Raw genomic sequence first — 18,333 nt, forward strand, 5'->3', positions numbered from 1 at the left:
TCCACTTGGTCCTCCACACTCTGCAACCTTGCCTTTCCTAATTGCAAACCCATTGCCAATGCCTTTAAGAAAACACATGGATGCCACAGTGAAACCCTGGCCTGTGCCAGGGTTAAAATAGTTATTGGGGGAAGATTTGCCCTTCTGATTGACACTTGCCTCTCTGACTCTTAGTAACTTAGACCCCGGCTTTCTTTCACTATTTCACACATGCTAAATTTCTTCTTTTTTAGTTATTTAAATTTGTTCAGTCTATTCGATGTTCTTACCTCTTCTCCAACTCCTCCCCACCTCCCTACCCACCCAACATCATGTCCTTTCTCTTTCTAAAAAAGAACAAGACAAAAAATGAAAATCAAAAAAGACAAACTAAAAAACAAACAAACCCAAAAAACAAACACACCAAAAACTAGAGTCTGTTGGTTTACTATTTCTTGTTATGGGGCCTGCCCTAGGGGTGAAGTTGATATGCCAAGTGACACTCGATTGTAGAAAACAGACATCCCCTTTCCTGCAAAGGGCTTCTTGATTAAGGGTGGGACTTGGTGTTCACTTCCCCTTCTCGGTGTTTGGATTTTTGTCTGGTTTGAACCTGTGTTGGTCTGTGCATTCTGTCTTAGCCAATGCTTTCCCAAGTTCATTTCCTTTCTTCTGCTCTCCAGGGAGCATCTCAGGTCCCAGTCAGGCTTATTCTAGAGATCTGTCCTGCTGTTTCTCTCCATTTTCATGTACACATGCTATATCTCACCAAAATACATCACTAAGTAAACTAGAGAACCCTCCAAGAAATGGCCATCTTCTTTAAGATGTGCACATAAGGCATGACATGTGTTTTCAAGGTGTGGAGTCTTGAGTAGCCACTAGCTAAGGACAGTGTTATCCCACCCAGGCCCAACTGGAAGATGTACCTGCAGTTACTCTTCTGGGAGAGTCTTGCCAAAGCAAACTGGAGTGCTGAGTCCTTACATGATGGAAATCAGAGGTGACAATCATGCCTCCAAATTCAGACCTCTGAGAAAACTAGCTTTTACCATCAAAATTTCCAGGAAAGCCCATGTCTCATCTCCAAGATAACCTTCCCATCAAGGAGAGGGGACATAGCCATTTTCCATTCAAAGTTGTTGTGCCTGGTACAGAAAATAGGCTCTAAGCAGGTCTTTGCAACACCAATTTCCATCCTCATAAAAGTTTAAGGGAAGCAGTTGGGAAGGTGGGCTTGGGAAATGAATACTTCAAACATCCTTAAAGAAGAATAAATACCAAAACTCGCCATCATCCTTGTTCTCATACAGTTGGCTTTTCCGTGGGTCATGGGTTTCCTCCCACTCCTGGGACCTGAGTATGGAGAGAAAGACCTGAGTGAGACCTCTCCCACATCACTGCAAGAGGCCCATGGTGACCTCAAATCACCTGCCCACTTTTGTTAAACTCTAGATGTCACTTTTGAGAGAGAATACCCGACTTCTATCCTTGAAGATCTGGCTCTTCCCACTCAGTGTGATAGTCATTTTCTTGCTAATAGCATGTTTTTCGTCTTCTTTATGACTGAATAAAACTCTGCTGCATGCATACAACCCTTTGTTACCAATGTATCTACTGGTGGCTGCCTAGGCCAATTCCATAAATTAGCAATGGGGAAGGGGAGGGAGGACACGAGAGGGTGGTAAAGTGGAGGAAGAGATCAGAATACATCTTACACATGCATGAAGATGCCACAATTTATATGATTAGTGGACACTAATAAAAACTACCTCCTACCTTCAATCAGCTTATTCTACTTGCTCCTGTTACCAGGCTTGAACACAAGAGCCTTTTGCTGTGTCTACCTCTTGAAGGTCACCAAATGTTACTCATTTATTGAGTCTACCTCCTAGGCCTATCTCCCAGATGCCCTGGCCCCATTCTCCCTTCTGTTACTCTAATTCGGCCTAATCTTTCCTCCCTCGTGGACATGCGGTTGCTCTCCCTGAACATGGTCCTGCCCACTTCCCTAGCCATTCTCCACACGGCCACCGAAACGAGGCCCTTCCAAGCGGAGCTTGACCATATCACCACTCCCCTGCTTAAAACATGCTGGTGGCATCCAGGTCCTGCCAGGGCAAAGTTCAAACTCCTTAAGAAGACCATGGCCTCCTCCAGCCAACTTCTCCAGGGTTAACTGGGCTGCTCCTGTCCCAGCAATCACGGATATCTTCATTTCCTTAAAGAGGGTTTTACCCCTGTGTCCTCCCCACACGCACGTCTTGGCTTTCATCATGATGCCCCTGTGCCAGGGACACTCCCATCAATGCTACCTCTCAGGCGTCTTTTCACCTAATGAGTGCTCTGTGTGAGACGCCTGGCTAAAGCTTGCTTGCTGCACACCGAGACCTGACCCTTCCTTTGGGGCTTCCGTACACCCAGTCCTCTGTGGGGCTATTCTTCTGCCACTTTTTATTTCTTTCCTCTTTTTAGACTCCAGTTACCCAGAGAGCAGTGGCCTTGCTTTCCCAGATACCATCACAGGCATCTAACATACACCACAACATATACTCCATGCAATGATTCTTCTCTCTTTTTTTGCTTAGTTAACTAAACTACAGAGATGTAGTGTTCCAGAAACAAGTTCTGGGGCGTGATGGGAAAGAGACCCTTCTAGGCAAAAGGCAACAGCTGTTCCTCCTTCAGTGTGTGTCTCAAAGTAGAAGCAAGCTCCACAGGCTACTGGCCCCAGAGGCATAAGAGTTTAATGAGATCTTTCCCGTAGAGGAGCCTGTACTGGGAACCCGGGTGACCTCTGTGTCAGGACAGCAAGGCAGAGACCACCACCCAGGCTCCTGGTTGCTGGCTGAAGCAGTCAGATGTGTTATTGTAAAATGGCAATTTTATAATTAAGCGATAATTACATTTTCTGCAGTGTGTAAGGGAAAATAAATGTAGTGTAAATCAATACGCTATTGATTCATGCAAGTTTGCCTTTAAGTGTGTGCGACTGAAATTTCAATTATGGCTGAGATTAGACCATCCGGCTCTCACCATCCGTCTCCATTCCTAAGGAGTAGGGAAGAAATCGACCACCTGCATAGAGACAGTGATTATGCGGTCGCCACCACTTCCTTCCAGCCTGGTTCTGGCGAGAGGGGGCGGACACTCAGCCAAGGGACTTGATCCTACAGGGTGGATACTGTTCTGCACCCACACTCCTGTTTAGGGGCTCCATCCATGCTCATTCCTGTGGGGTTTGAATCCAATTCAGGCCCATTCTCCCCATCCTTGCTTCCTCTGCTGTAGCCCAGCAGATTCCTGGCTAGGGAGAGGGGCCCTACCTAGTGTCTTTTCTGAAACACACCTATACCCTTGTCACAAGGACACCTCCTGTTCATTGCCATCTGTCACACTTTCCCTGAATATGCCCACCCACAGGACGATGTCTCTTGTGGCGTTTGGTGGTGGTGGAAGACACAAGGGAGATATTAACCATTTTGAATTTGTTGTCTGCCCTCACCCCATGGAACCTGTTGTCAATGGTCTGATTTGCTTTATTTCTATCAGCCAACCAAAATGTCCTTTGGGTCACATTAAGCAGTTTGGGTGCTGGGCCTGGGGAACTGGGGACAGCCAGAGCTTACTCAGATTTACTTTGGAAAAAGTAAAGGATAATACAGGTTGGGTGGCACAGGTGCATGATTTTAGCCACCCCAGAGGCTGAGACTAAAGGGTGGCAAGTTCAAGGCCAGCTTGGGTGACAGAGTGAATCAAGCCTTGACCAAATACAGCAAGACCCTGCGTCAAACAGATCACCAAGAAGGCTGAGAGTGCAGCGAAGTGGCTGAGAGCTTGCCTGGCGTGCATGAGCCCTGTGTGTAATTCCCAGAATGGAAGAAAGAAGAAAAATACATAATTTAAAGAATAGAGGCAAGAGAAAAGAAGAAAGATGACAGTAAGGGAGGCATTGTGAGGCTGGGTTGGTGCATGGGCGCATGTTTTCCCAAGTTCATGTCACTTCTGTTCTCCAGGGAGAATCAGAGGCACCAGCCATGTTTATTGTAAAGACATGTCCTGATTAATGTTTCTCCTCATCCCTCCCTCCCTCCCTCCCTGCCGCCCTCCATTCCTTCCTCATTCTCTCCCCACCTCCATCATAACTTCATCGCACACTATTTGTTAAGTATCCACGAGGCCAGGGACACACCAGCTGCAGGGCCCACAATGAATCAGCTTGGCCCAGAGAGTCCAACTGGGGTGTCGGCGGCTGGTCCAGTCACACCGGCTGTCTGGTGTGCCTTCCAGAGCTCACTGTGAAAACTATTGATTTTCACTACTTGTTGGGTCCTGTTCTGTCTGTCCGGCACATTGCATTTCCTTTCCCATCGCGTTCCCACCCCTGACTGGCGATGAGGCTGCAGCCGCTGTGCAGTGATGGCTTTTACAGGTCTGCACAGATCCTGAGTGGAATGTGACAGATCCACCCCCACTGGCCACCAGGAGAAGCAAATAAAGCACTGCTGCCTCTCTGTCCCCCTCTCACCCTCTCCCTTTCAGTCACGAGACCCTGGGGACTGAGGTGGGAGGAAGAAAAGTCAATGGAAGGGACAAAAGAAAGACAAATATTGAATGTTCTCTCTCACGCATGGAAACTGGATATTTAATTGCTCATGACAGGCAGTAGGGTACCAGAGGTCAGGCTATGACAGCTGAGAATGACCATTCTAGCACCTGGATGAAGACGCTGGGTACCCAGGCGCTCAGCAGGGTGTCGAGACCTAGCCACTCAGCAACTCCCATCATGAGCGAGGTGCACTACAGGCACGTGGGTGCGCTGAGTCCAGGTCAAAGGTCGGGGGTGAGCATCTGAGTCTGCTCAATAAAGAGATCACCAGATCATTGTCTCGGTTCCTCAGCTCTGCCTGCCTACTCCACTCTGATCCTGTGGCATTGTCAGCATCTGCATCCTAAGAATCCCTTCCAGGAAGGATGCTTTTATACTCCGCTTGTCTTTCCCCGGTGGGAAGCCTAGCTCCCATCCTGCCTCCTTACCCTCTTTGCTGATCGTGGCTATATGAGATCTCAGGGCCTTTTGGGAGACACACATTGGGTCTTCCCATTTGCATGCACATCACAGCATCTACCTAAGCCACTGTACATTCTGTCACACGCACATAGTAGGTGCCTAATGAATGCCTGGAAAGTGATTCCTGGGGGTGTAAGTACAGTCAGAGCCATAGCCAGCGATGAACTGGCCAGGCGCATCGTGAAGACTGCAGTGGGCTGGCTAGACTCTGCCCAGGTGCTCAGCGAAGGACCCCCATCTGCCCGTGTTTCCAGCACTCATACCCATCTCTCCAGCGCCCTTTCCATTCTGTGTTGCCCCAGGGGTTCCAAAGGCGGATGATTTCTTCCCAGCCCCTCTGGTACTGAATCTGTAAGGAGAAACAGAAAAAGCAACTGTCAGGGCTCTCTGGCAAAAGTCAGCAGAGAGCTGAAGTATGAATGCAGCTCCCCTTTTTACCTCCCAGGACTAATTTAACTTCTGACCTCATTTGGCTGCAGCCAGGAGAAAAATGAAAAGAAGGGAAAAAAATCAATGTCTCTCTTGCTGCCTGTGTGGAGCTGGAATGGGGGGGGGGGATGAAAATGACCCTTGTCTTGCTCAGCCCCCAGCAGGTGCATGGGTAGCTCCATCATGTTGGATGCTGTCTCCCGGAGCTGGGTGAACTCAGGTTTAACCGCAGACACCTAGCACAGGCTGCTGCATTCGGCTGTAAGGGAGATAGCTTTGTGGTCCCCTGCCTCTTCTAATCCCTCTCACAGAAGGCATGTCCACCCCACCGTACAGCCTGCATCCATGCCGGCAGCCTGCCAGGGGCTGCGGTACAGTCTTGTTGTGAGTGAGAAGGCTGACGTGACCGAGACAGGGATAGCCTCAGAGCTGGGGTAGCCAAGGCTAGTTAGCCTCCCTCATTCCCCATCTTGCTCCTGGCCAGACAACCCAGTCTGTGAGAAGGTGGCCTCTAATAGCCTGACTAACCCTCCCTTCTGATAAAGGAATGTCCTTCTTGTATGTATGTTTCTCTTATTGGTTGATGGGTGGAGCAATGGTTGCTCAGTAGCCAGGCAGGAGATGTGGGCAGGGCAGGGCTGCCCGATGAGAATTCTGGGGAGAGGAGGTGGAGAGAAGACGCCCTGTAGCTGAGGAAAGAGTAACAGGTTCCCTTGTCTGGGAAGATAAGACCAGGTGGAAATACTTAGGTTAATAGAAACAGGTTAATAATTAAGAGAGAGCTAACCAATAAGAAGCCTGAACCATCAGCCAGTTTATAATTAATATGTCTCTTTGTGCTTACTTGGGGCTAATCGGCCATGGGACCGGGTTGGAAAGAAGCGCCGGCTACACCCTTCAGCTTCATCCCTACCTCCAACATGCAAGGCTTCACCTGTGCTCTTACGTTAGTTAGAGGCCAGGGGCTGTAGAGTGTTACACCAGATAGCAACAAACCATCCAGCCCATACTTCCAGGAGCAAGGAGGCCTCAGCCTGGAGAGAGGGACGGAGGCACGATTGAGTTGTAGCTGGGCTATTGATCCATGCTAATGCTGTCTCCGGAGACGGAGGGCCTAGGGAAGGAGGAGCTGCCCACTGACTCCATGGCAGAGGCGCTGAGAAACTCAACAGCCTATCACTGGACAAGCAGAGACTGTGTCGAGGTTCCAGCTGAGTTATCCTCAGGTCTCTGAGGCGGGTAGTCCTACAATCCTTGTCTCGCCGAGGAAGAAACAGAAGTAGGGTGGTAAATAAACTTTCCCAAGGCCACTGAGTAGACAAGGACAGGAGAATCCCCATCCTAGCTGCTGTTAGTCCCCTAGGCCTAGCTCTAAATTTTGGAATTAGATACAGATAAAGACTCCTTGATGTGGCTGTGACATTGGCCTCTAATAAACCCTTGAGTCGCCTTGCTGGGGTCCAAGTGATCTCTCACAGGTACCCTCTGAAGAGCAGCATGAGACAGGGCCTGGACCTTGGCTTGGAAAAAGGTCATTCTTTTTTCCTTTCCAGATCTGCCCTGTCTGTCACCAGCATGAATTGGAAGTTTGTAGTTCCTCCAGAGGTCAGAGGTTCCTGGCACAAGCCCAGGTTCTCATTTTCTCTGGCCTACCCCAAGTCTCCCCTCAGCTGCCATCATCTGCTGGCACTGACAAAGCAGGGTCACCTTGGGTGCCACAGAGCTTAACGAGAGCCCCCTTTGGTGCCCAGTGGAGTTGGGGGCTCAGTTGAGCACAGAGAGGAGAAGCAGCCAGTGATTCAGAAAGGCTGAGAACAGGGCTAAATGAGGCATGCAGATAAACACTCACCCCTTGGCCCAGGGGAGTTGCCAGCAGAGCTAGGTGCATAATAAAAAATGCCAATTTCATTTATCTTCCTGTCTGTGTCCTGCCTGGAGGGAGGATGAGCAGATTAAAAAGCATACTACATTTACAGGCTGCTTTAATCTTTGCACTTGTGGCTCAGAGTTATAGCCTTGTCGCTGTGGAGGGGGAGGGAGTCACTCACAAAGTCAAATCCCTGAGCCCTTGTGTCCTTTATAACCCCGCCCAGCTGGTAGCTATGCAGGCTGTGGCCAGGGGTGCAGAGGTCACAGTCGAAGCTAAGGCCATGGATAGGGATAAGAATGGGGTGGCTCCCAAGCATCCTCTTGACCTTGGTCAACCTTCTCAGCAAAGGTGTCATTGGACAAGAGGTAGCCCAGGTTGTCTGTTCTAAATAGCCGCTTCTTAGATGTATTTTCTTGAATGAATGCTAGTTCCATTGCCTATTAGTAGCTCTACTCCAGAAAAAGTGGTTTCGTTGTTAATGGTTGATTAAAACCAAGTAGCACTAAGGAAGGAAGGCCTTCAAACTGTGAATGTACCCTGCGTCTGCAGGAGGCAGGAATGGTGAGAAGCTTTCTCCAAATGTATCCATCTTCCCAGCACATCTCCCGAAGGTGTGTTCTGCAATGTGACACCTGCTCAGACATACAGGGTGGGATTATACAGGTCACATGGTTTTGATCACTTGCCATGCCAGGTCAGTTGCTCTGTTCAGACCGCTCTTTCATTCCATGCTCACCCCAGGTATCACTACCTGATTACACCTCTCTTTCTCCAATTCTGTTAAGCAGTATCAAAGTCTTGTCAACCTGGAAACCCAGACAGCATAGTTAAGTGATAACAGCTGCCACACGAAATAAAATCTATTTGCGATTTGGAGACTCATCCACATCTGGGATAGTAGGGCCATAGGAAATGGAGTGTCTACACATGGCCAGTGTGATGACAGTATTGACTGTGCACGGAAGAGGCTGGGATAGTGGAACAGAGGGTCTGGTGCACGGCTCCGAGGACCGGAGTCTGCAGCCACCATGACCTTGCTCATAGAAATGCCTTCTTGGCTACTCTCATATATTCTGTGACAGGCGAAGAGTAATACCGTCTTCCCAGGCCAAGGGCAAATGCATTCATTCATGCATGCAATTGCCTCCATCCATTCCGGAAACATCTATTAGATGCCTACTGTCTTCAAGTGTATTGGTGCTGATTTACCATTTTGGAGGCAGGTAGGGAACAGAATAAGGTTCCCCCATGCTGTGAACTAGGGCTTGAAACACTGGGGTCACTGGCTTTAAGTTGGATGGGAGGGACAGGTTGTCACAAAAGAGTCAAGACAAATTGAGAAGGTCACAGAGGCCACTTGGCACTCTGCATTCCTTAGTTTACAGGTATCTGTAAGAGATTTGCCCAGGAGTCTGGAACTCTCTCTTAGGATATAGAAGCCATGTTTGGCTTCAAGAATAGTGGGAAATAGAGTGACAGAGAGTGCTGTGGGAAACCCTTGGGAGGTCAGGAAATGCTGTCACTGTACAGCTGTTTGATGATTGCAGATGCAGACATTCAGGCTAGGTGCCAGGCAGCTATACCACAGGTAGCCATCTCTGTGACTTTCAGAGAAAGCCTCCTCCCATCAGCTCTTCTTAGAACGGAAGGAGCTGGGCTTCCATAATGTTTTCTAGACGGACCATACTTTATGCAGAAACCACACACACATTCATTTGGAGTCAGTTCTATAGACTGCCCTCCTCTTTGTGGAGTAAAGTTGCCCCTGAGCAGACAGGAGCGTCCTTTGGGTCACCGCACACGTCTGAGCATCCTTTGGGTCACCGTATGGCTGGGGGATTAAATGCAGGTTGATGGGCCATGGGAGTGGGTGGGTGGGTTTCTTCTCATTCTTGTCCACTATGGGAAGCAAAGGGTGGCTGCTAGCCTCTCTCTTTCCCCGAGCTAGAAGACAAGGGTACCATGTGTCTTGAATTCACAGATGGAATCCCATGCTCTGGATGTCACAGTTACCCACTGTGGTGACTTGAAGGAGAATGGCTCCCACGGGCTCATGTATTTGAATGACTGGTCCTTGGTTATTGGAACCATCTGGGAAGGATTAGGAGGTGTGGCCTTGTTGGAGGAGGTGTGCAACTGGGGAAGAGCCTACAGCAGGTCCAGGTGTTCTCTCTCTCTCTCTCTCCCTCTCCCTCCCCGTCTCTCTCTCCCTCCCTCCCTCTTTCTCTCCCTCTCTCTCTCTTACACACACACATACTTGCACACTCTCTTACACACACTCTCTTTCTCCCCCTCCCTCCCTCCCTCCCTCCCTCCCTCCCTCCCTCCCTCCCTCTGTCTCTCTCCCTCTCCCTCTGTCTCTCTCCCTCTCCCTCTGTCTCTCTGTCTCTCTCTCACACACACACTCACACACACATACTTGCACACTCTCTTACACAACTCTCTCTTTCTCCTCTTCCCTCCCTCTCTCCCTCCCCCCTCCCTCCCCCCTCCTCTCTGTCTCTCCTGTGGATCAGGATGAAAAACTCTCAGCTACTGCTCTAGCACTATGCTTGTCTGCTTCCCACCATGGTGACTGTGGTCTAACCCTCTAAGTCTGTAAGCCAGGCCCAGTTAAATACTTTCTTGTGTAAGAATTGCCTTGGTCATGGTATCTTTTCATAGCAACAGTGATTAAGACACCGACTGACCTAGGATCGCCTGCGTACCTGAGACAGAAGTGAATGCTATCCTCTTTAAGTATGTGTAGTTTAGAGGGCCTTTGTTCTACGAGTTTAGTTTTTATGTGCCACAAATAACATAAATTTCAGGGTAAAGTGTTCTTCAGAGTCAACTAGATGATTCATTCTAGCTCCCTTTGGAGTAAATCTCCTATCTAACTAGACATCTACCATTGTGATGACTTCACAGAACAAAGATGTAGAGGAAGTAGAGTCACGGGGGAGAAGGGACCCTAGGTGCCACAACTTTAGACAAGCAACCGAGACTGCCGGAGGTGGGGGCTATGGGACTGTGGGAGAAAGAAACACTCCCGTCAGCTATTGGGCTTGCTGCGGTTGTCTGACTGACGCTGGCTCTTGTTCAGAGGAGCCCAGGGGACAGATGCCAAGCTATCAGTTCAGCCTTACCTGCTCAGCTCCAGTCACTGTGTAGGCATGCTGGCTCACCAGTCCATTCTCCATCACCTCAGACTCGTCTGTCAGCTGCAGAAGAGAAGAGCAGACAGAGTTCTTTGGAAACACAGAAATATACATTCAGGTAGCAGCAAAGCTAGGGAACTATCCCCGCCTCCAGCAGGAAGTGTGTGTGTGTAAAACCCTTCCCAGGAGTATGGAGGCTACTGGGTGGGAGGTCGCAGTGTTTCATGCCCAGGAGCTACCTACCCCACTGGCTATGAAACTCACAGGACTCTGAGGACAAGCGCTGCTTGCTCCACTGACTGTGTGCCATGAGCAAGACACTGCATAACACATGTCAGCGGGGTCTCCCGCCCCGAACAACACCCCTGCCTCCTGGAAGGAACAGTATGATTTGGCCAGTGTTTAAGCGGATAGGAAGTGACAGGGACCCAGGCATCTTAGAATAGACTCAAATAATTTGGAGGGCACGCAAACTATGAGACCTGCCACCCCATGGGTGGCGACAACCAGGACTTCTTATAAATATAAAGAAAACACACTGGAGCTACCTATAGCTATAGTTGCCTTTTCTGACACCCTGAAAGCCTTCCTGTCACCCTGGCCCACATGCTATTCTTGGTCATAAGGAAGCAGTATGTGAGGATTTGGGGGTCCACTACATTCCAGTTGTGCACAGTGCCCTCTAGCTGTGTGACTCTGAAATTTGACTTTAAACTCTCTCTGAGCTCATTTCCTCCTCATTGGAATTCTTGTCTCCTCTCAAGCTAAGGACTCTGGATGGACACTCCCAGGTGAAGAAAAATGTCTCGGGTACCAAGGAAGCCCCCAGATACTCACCCCCTTTGGGGTGGCACAGGCCACCATTGATCCTGCCTTGACTGCAGTCTTCACTGCTGTAAGTATCTCAGAAGGGGAGGAGTGCAGGTTGACGATGGTGACCACTCCTCCTGTGAGGTCCACCAGGGCATCAGGAAGGTAGCCATAGTGTATCTGGGAATAGGAGCCAAGCAGCCTGGAAAGGGGAGGTCAGGTTAGCCCTGAAGGTTCATGTGGGTAAAGAGAGTGCCAGGGGTATCCCAGGGAGGGAAAATAAAGTTGGAGAGGCTCTCAGAGCCAGTAGAACAGTGGTTCTTAACCTCCCTAATGCTACGACACTTTAGTACAGTTCCCTGTGCTGTGGTGACCCCCAACCAGAAATTATTTTCATTGCTACTTTATAACTGCAATGTTGCTATTGTTATGAATTGCAATGCAAATATCTGATATGCAGGGTACCTGATATGTGCCCCCAGTGAAAGGGTCGTTTGACAATCCCCAAGGGGTTGCAACCCATGAGTTGAGAAGTGCTGCAGTAAAGCATGGTGGACCTAGAGGGCAGACAACTGGGCTGGGGGACGTCTGAAGTCTCTGGGAGGAAGGGCATGGGAACAGTAACAATGGTATCAATGAAGCTGGGGTTGTAGGGTCAGACTCTCAGGTGGGGTGAACTGTGGGTTCCTAAACGACGCCATGGCAAGACATGAAGGAGGGAGATGGCGGTCTGTGGGTTAGTCTCCTGGATGTAGGAGCTGCCCTCCCTCTGTCCCTGCCAGATCCCAGTGCACCTGTCCCCTACGAGTAAGCAGATGCAGATCTTTTCACTGGTGGGAGTCAGAGTCCCTACCATGACCCTTTGCTTCTTCTCCTATAAAATCAAATGGGAGCCTGGGCCTGGGTCTGCTCTCACCACTGCCTATAACAAGGCATTCGGCCTTGGAGATGAGTCTTTTCTGCTTTGTTCTTGGAATTTCCACTAGACACAGCAGGATGGACTCGGTCACCCTGGGGCCCACAGATACTCCTGCCTCATCCTATTTCTACCTTGGTCAGTCTCCTCCTAGAACCACAGAGAATTCCAGAAAAAAATCATGTTAGCAAACATGTGCTAAGCAGCCACTGTGTCCCAGGCACACATGTCAAGGGTTGCTAAGAAAAACCTCTCATTACAGGAACCTAAGGAACCACAGACCAAAAGGGCAAACCAGCAGGGACACTGGTGACATTTACCCACATTGTTTAAAACGAGTGCCGATCTTGTCCCCTCCCTGGCCTCCCTGCGACCTCAGGATCTGATCGGCTTTAAATTCTTTTTATCCACAGTTTTTGCTCAGTCAATGACACAGGCTCCCCTTGGTCAGGGTTATGCCCAGTTGCGTCTGAAGACTTGACTCTTGATATCACAGGTCTTTGCTGAGGGCAGCTGAGTTAACAAGGATCATTCCAAAGTCTATTTGTGCTTTACTCCCCCAGTCCTTCATGCCTGTACCAAGGGTCCCCCCAGCTCTCAGCAAGACCCATGAAGGTGGTTGCTCCAGGAAACTGGGGGTTCTGACCCCTCTTCACTGATATGCCCCATCTCGATGGCCCTGGGCTTCACCTGAAGTCTGGTACCCACATTATTCTGCTGTCACCACAGAGATGGAAGGGCTCCCTGTTCAGTCTCCCACCTCAGCACTTCTCCTCTTCCAGAACCTTCTCTCTGTGTCTGTCCTTGGTGACTACAGAGCCTGTCCCAGTAGCAGTTAGATGTTTTGACAAGGAGTTGGTTTTCTTTACAGATGCAGGCTTATGGTTCCTGCTGATGCTCCAGGAACATGGCAACTATTCATAGCCCCAGTTGCTGACAGGAAGAATGAGAGGGGAGAGAGAGAGAGAGAGAGAGAGAGAGAGAGAGAGAGAGAGAGAGAGAGAGAGAGAGAGAGAGAGAGAGAAGGGCTCATCACATCTGTCACTATACTTTGTCACCTGAACCCAGGAATTCTGAGCAAGCCTGTCTGGATCCCTCTTCTTGAGCCTTGCCGTGAGGAAATGACTGTCTCCATGTTCTGACCAAACAGAAGATTCCAGATGCCTAAACCTGAGCCCAACAGGAGGCTGAGATGCTGCAGTTCTGACCCACAGAGACACTGAAACGGCCCATATGCAGCCTGCCAGATCCTGTCCCCATCTCTCATTGCTCTGCCTGACACTTGACCGAACTGATTAACTTACTTCCAGACTCCCCAGAACAGAGATACATAATAGGATGTTTCTATGCGCTCTGAGGGGGCAGCGGCCTCTGCCACAGACAGCTACGCTCCCTACATTTGTGTGGGGGTCCGTCTCCTTGTCAGGCAACAAACAAGATGGACCTCTTTCTGGAAAGATCAAGAGCCCAGCAGAAAGAAACTGGTGGTATGGGGGGGGGTGCAGCTCTTAGTCCCAACTTGGTCTTGACCACTGTGTGACTTTGGACATGTGATGTGTCCCCTCTGAGCCTCAGCTGTCTAGTCCCTCACAGGAGGGGGCTCTGAGATGCTGGCATTCACTTTCGCATTCTGCAGCTCTCCTCTTTGGGTGGGTGGGTGGGGAAAAGCGTTTAAATAGCCTTAATAGTTTGAAGCATTTTATCCCCAGCTAGATTTCTTTAGGCGGGAGGAATGTGGGATTTGGGCCCATTCTCCCATTTCTTTTCAAGCTGAATGATTGCTTTAGGTCAGCTGTTAACAAAATGGGGTCAAAGTCATCATTTCCGTCCTCAAGCTTTCTAATTCTCCTGGGCTCCCTCTTTTTACATAAGGAAAAAAAAAAAAAGAAACAAGGCCCAGAAGTGATAAGGGTGGGGTCTAGCCTGGAAAGATAATGGCAATGTTTGTGTACGTAGCGTAGGAGTGAATTAACCTCCCGGAACGCCGGCTCTGGTTCAACAGCCATGCTGTTATCTAGGCTTCTTTCTGCAGTGCCAATGCACGGCTCTTCCCAACCAAAGAAGGGAGAAACAACTTTAGCCCTCCCGCAAATTGCCTTAAAGAAAAAAAAAAAAAAAGAACGGATACAAAGAGGTCTGGAGGAGCCACCTCATCTAGATTGTGAGCCCAACCAGGCTGTAACCCTGCTACATGGAGTCCCGGGCAGGTGACCAAGGGATTAAACTACCTGCACCTGTTGTCCCATGGTAGCTCAGAGGCTCAGCTTCCAACCCGATGTCCCTTTCTCCTGTTCCCTTTCTCCCCCAAGAGTGTGGACTGCATCATGGTCTTCCTCCTGTGAGCTGTGACCTCCCCCCTCCCCCCTCCCCCCCCTCCCGGTGAAATGTTTTTCTCTGGGTCTCTGCCCATGCATCCTCCTGGGGAACACACTTCCATACGGCGCTTGCTCACAGGGCTCTACGGCCACTGAGCCCTGGCCATGCCTGAGAAGGCCAGTGGGGACCCAGTGTAAGCCTGGCCAGCTCGGTGGCCACTCTCTGCAGCTGGAGCCTCGTAAAAAGCAGAAGATGGGGTTGAAGGAGCAGACTGAAGCCTGAGGTTGAGACAAGGAGCAAGGCCAGGAGGCCAAGCTCTGCTATGGGGAGCCAGGAGGCAGACAGAGCATCCTGAGGGAGGTGAAGTTAGTGGCGTGAGCAGAGGTGAAACCTGGAGTCAGGTAGGCTGCTGGGTTTCTTCCCCCCTCCAAGCACTGCAGGATGCTTAATCTGCAATGTTTCTTTCTTCCAGGTTCTTGAAAAAAAAATGCATACTACAGTAGCTGTAATGTCCACGTCTGTAAACACTTCATTTCTTACTGCTCAGTGTTTCTTGCCCCATTTGTTTAGAGCCCACCCTCCAAAGATTAGCGTGGGCTTAGACTGCATACGTGGTTTCTGACTGCCATGTGGCTGTCCATGGAGTACACCCACCCCATGGTATCTGTGCATCCTGGCATGGATACTTCACACCACATCCACAGTGCCATCAGGACCAGCCCAGGTCTGCCTCTTGAAGCCCTTCTAGGAGTGTCCTCATGGGGTGTGACACATGAGTATTCTAAGAGTAGTCAGGAGGCCCTAGGAGGTGATCTCAGGGTGTGTCCATCAGGGCCGTTTCTTAGCTTCCCCTCATGCTGGCATCCACTTGGCCTTACCTAGCTTTGACTTTTGCAGTCTAGAACATAGAAGGCTGCTATCTTACTTTTTAAAATTTGCATGTTTTCTTTTTTGGTTGTAGAACGGCTGAACCTCTCTCAGGCATTGTAAGAGTCTTTAGAGCTATGCCTTGCTCCATATAGATGTGCGCATGCATATCGTTATACATATTTGCTTGAGCCAGATTGTTCAAGTGTCTGAGGCAGTGCCAAACACAGTGCCTGGCATATGGTAAAATGTTCAGTGGGCATCTGTTGAATAAGTAACCCTGAAAGCCTAAGGAAAACAAGTGAGCAGATTCTGAGCTTGTCAGGACCACAAGGTGGCCCCTGAGCTTCCTTTGTGGACCACAAGAGAAGGAGAAAGTCCTGCTAGTCTACGGTTCCCCCACACAAATGAGATCTCACAGCAGCCACATGGGACCTTCAGTTCCTGGACCACAGTTTAAGTGTTCCACACAAGACTGTCTCTTCTTCCTGCCTCCACCCACAAGTCTCCCTTCACTGTACAGTCCTACCCATCCTTCCATCTCACTCAAGTGTCCTGTGTTAGTCAACCCTGGCTTGCTTCTCTGTAGGTCAGAGAGTCAGGATCAGTTCCTCATCTGTGGCACATCAGACTGTGAGCATATTATAGCCAGTCCAGTCCTCTGACTCTGCAGTCTTGGCACTCACCATTAAACCAACCACGGAATGAAAGTGTTAGAAACAAATTTTGTCAGTAATGAACATGCACAAACATCCCTTGTCATTACTTCCTAAACAATACAGTACAACAACTATTTGTATAGGATTTATATTATACTAGGCATTTTATGTAATATATGTATAGATGATTTAGAGCATATAGGATGTGTGTAGTTTATATGTAACTACTATTTCATTTCATATAGGGATCGCCAACATCATGGCTTCTAATATCCATGGGAGAATTCTTGAAACACTCCTTCAGATACCAAAGACAGCTATATTTCATCTAGATTCTTACATTTGCCTAATGATTCATGTCACATGGGCCTGGAGCTGTCTAGGCCACACCTCACTGTGTGTCTCTGGGGCCCTCCTGGTGGCTCTAGGACCAAATCTTGAATGTTTACAGAGATTGCTTCACTGGGTAACAAGGGCTATGATGCTCAAATGGACAGTGCTTATTTATTTGTTTTGAGACAAGGTCTTACTAATGTAGCCTTGGCTGGTCTGAGCCCCACTATGTAGACCAAGCTGGTTATAAAGATCCACCTGCCTCAGCTTCCCAATGCTGGGATCAAAGGTATGGTATACCATGCCCAGGACATTGCTTACATTCAAAACAGATACTGTAAGTTGCAGGGCCAGGTGGCAGGAAGCATCTGTGAGGACAAGACATTGGGCAGGCAGAGCCAGCATTGAAACTATGCAGAGAGGCTTGCCCACACTTACTTGGCATAGGCTTTCTCCATCAGGCAGGGCCAAAATTCCTGGTTGCCTCTTCGAGGATGCACAAAGAGGAAGTTCTTGCCTATGACAGGCAATCGGTCATCAACCACCACCTCCACCCACTGGCCACACTGCCAGAACTGGAAGAAAGACAAGGATGTGTCTTAGCATAGCTGGGGCAGGAGGGAGTTTCTGTAACTTTTTGATCTAAGCCAAAACATTCTTGTAACTTGACTCCCATGACCCAATAACAGACTCGATCCAGAGCAATATCACAGCCCAGAAGACATATGGTAAGAGAGAAAAAATGAGATGGAGATCAAGAATACAAGTCACTTAACTAAGGGAAATCAAGGCAGGGAAGATGAGTGTGTGGGGTCTACTTGGACTTTGCTATAGCCTTTTTGTGACAAATCCTCTGCTCTCTTTGAACAGACACGGAATCCAGATCTTCCGTGCACTCACAGGGCAGCAGGGGAAACATATGTTAAGGGTGTCAGGTGCAGGGCTGTGCCAGGGCAGGAAGCATGACAGGCATATTGCAAATGCACCTCAAATGATGAAGACAGACTGGGCAAAGGCCTCAAGGTAGAATGATGTGGCCGGCTCAGGAGGATGGGGCGGTGACGGCCCTTCTGTCCTCATGTCACACTGGCCTTGCTGTTATAATAGAGAAATGAAGCAGGCTGGCGCTCTTCCTGCTAAGAGCACAAATGAGCCAGATGTTCCTCTCCAAGCAGACTGCTTTCATCTTTAGTATTCAACTCTAAACGGTTCACCCGAGGACATCGGCAAATGAGGAACATTCATTCCAAAGGTAGCCTTTTAAGTTTCTTTGTTGGTATCTGTTGGGCTGGATGAAGCAGCAGGACTTCTGGTTTAGGGCTGAACTGGATGAAGGTGAGTCTTCTCCAGCTGGGCTTGCCGAAGTATGGTGGATGTGAGCTCTCATCCACACCGCCCTTTCCACAGCTGGGTGTCTCAGGGTTGTCACACCCACCTGAGGACACACTATCAGAGCAGAGATGGAAACAGAGACTGAGATGTCAGTGGAAACTAGGTAAAGATGTGTTCATGGTCATTAATGAGCCAGGGCGTGGACACACTGGATGAATGTTTCTCTTGAAGCAACCAGTAAACTGTGTAGGCAGAGAAGTTCAGGTAGCAGGAATGCTTTTGAGAGCCGCCAAGGAAAGCTAGTCACAGTTCCCAGAGGGTAGACAGGAAGGCCATTCAAACTTTGTACTTAGCTGGGTAAACGTAGAGAGGATAATGTCCAGTTGGTAAAACTATGCCTGAATTTTGGTTTTATCTCTTATTAGCTAATAACAGTTATTAGGCAAGACACTTCTTACTTAACCTTGACTCCATTCTAGTCTTTCAAATGACGGTAAGATGAAAGGATTACTTAGGAGGCTAACACTGTAGCCAGAGGAGAAAGTGAGAGCAACGGAGTGGTTTTGAGCCACTATGATTTGTGGAATTGTATGGCTGCTTTGTTCAGCAAC

The 18,333-nt window shown here is 49.1% G+C and overlaps 1 protein-coding gene across 5 annotated transcripts in view; it reads right to left on the reverse strand.

Moving 5' to 3' along the window:
• Capn13 (calpain 13) overlaps nucleotides 1–18,333 on the reverse strand; it is a 91,033-nt gene that overhangs the window by 41,701 nt on the left and 30,999 nt on the right. For all 5 annotated transcript variants that reach the window (XM_040730925.1, XM_040730927.1, XM_040730923.1 and 2 more), the window contains 5 exons: nucleotides 16,829–16,965; nucleotides 11,327–11,501; nucleotides 10,478–10,552; nucleotides 5,314–5,399; nucleotides 1,261–1,335 (listed from right to left, as the gene is read on the reverse strand). In XM_040730925.1, the coding sequence (XP_040586859.1) occupies nucleotides 1,261–1,335; nucleotides 5,314–5,399; nucleotides 10,478–10,552; nucleotides 11,327–11,501; nucleotides 16,829–16,965 (548 nt within the window). The remainder of the gene's footprint in view (nucleotides 1–1,260; nucleotides 1,336–5,313; nucleotides 5,400–10,477; nucleotides 10,553–11,326; nucleotides 11,502–16,828; nucleotides 16,966–18,333) is intronic.

Source organism: Mesocricetus auratus, unplaced genomic scaffold (genome assembly GCF_017639785.1).
Source record: "Mesocricetus auratus isolate SY011 unplaced genomic scaffold, BCM_Maur_2.0 Super-Scaffold_100024, whole genome shotgun sequence".
NCBI lineage: Eukaryota > Metazoa > Chordata > Mammalia > Rodentia > Cricetidae > Mesocricetus > Mesocricetus auratus.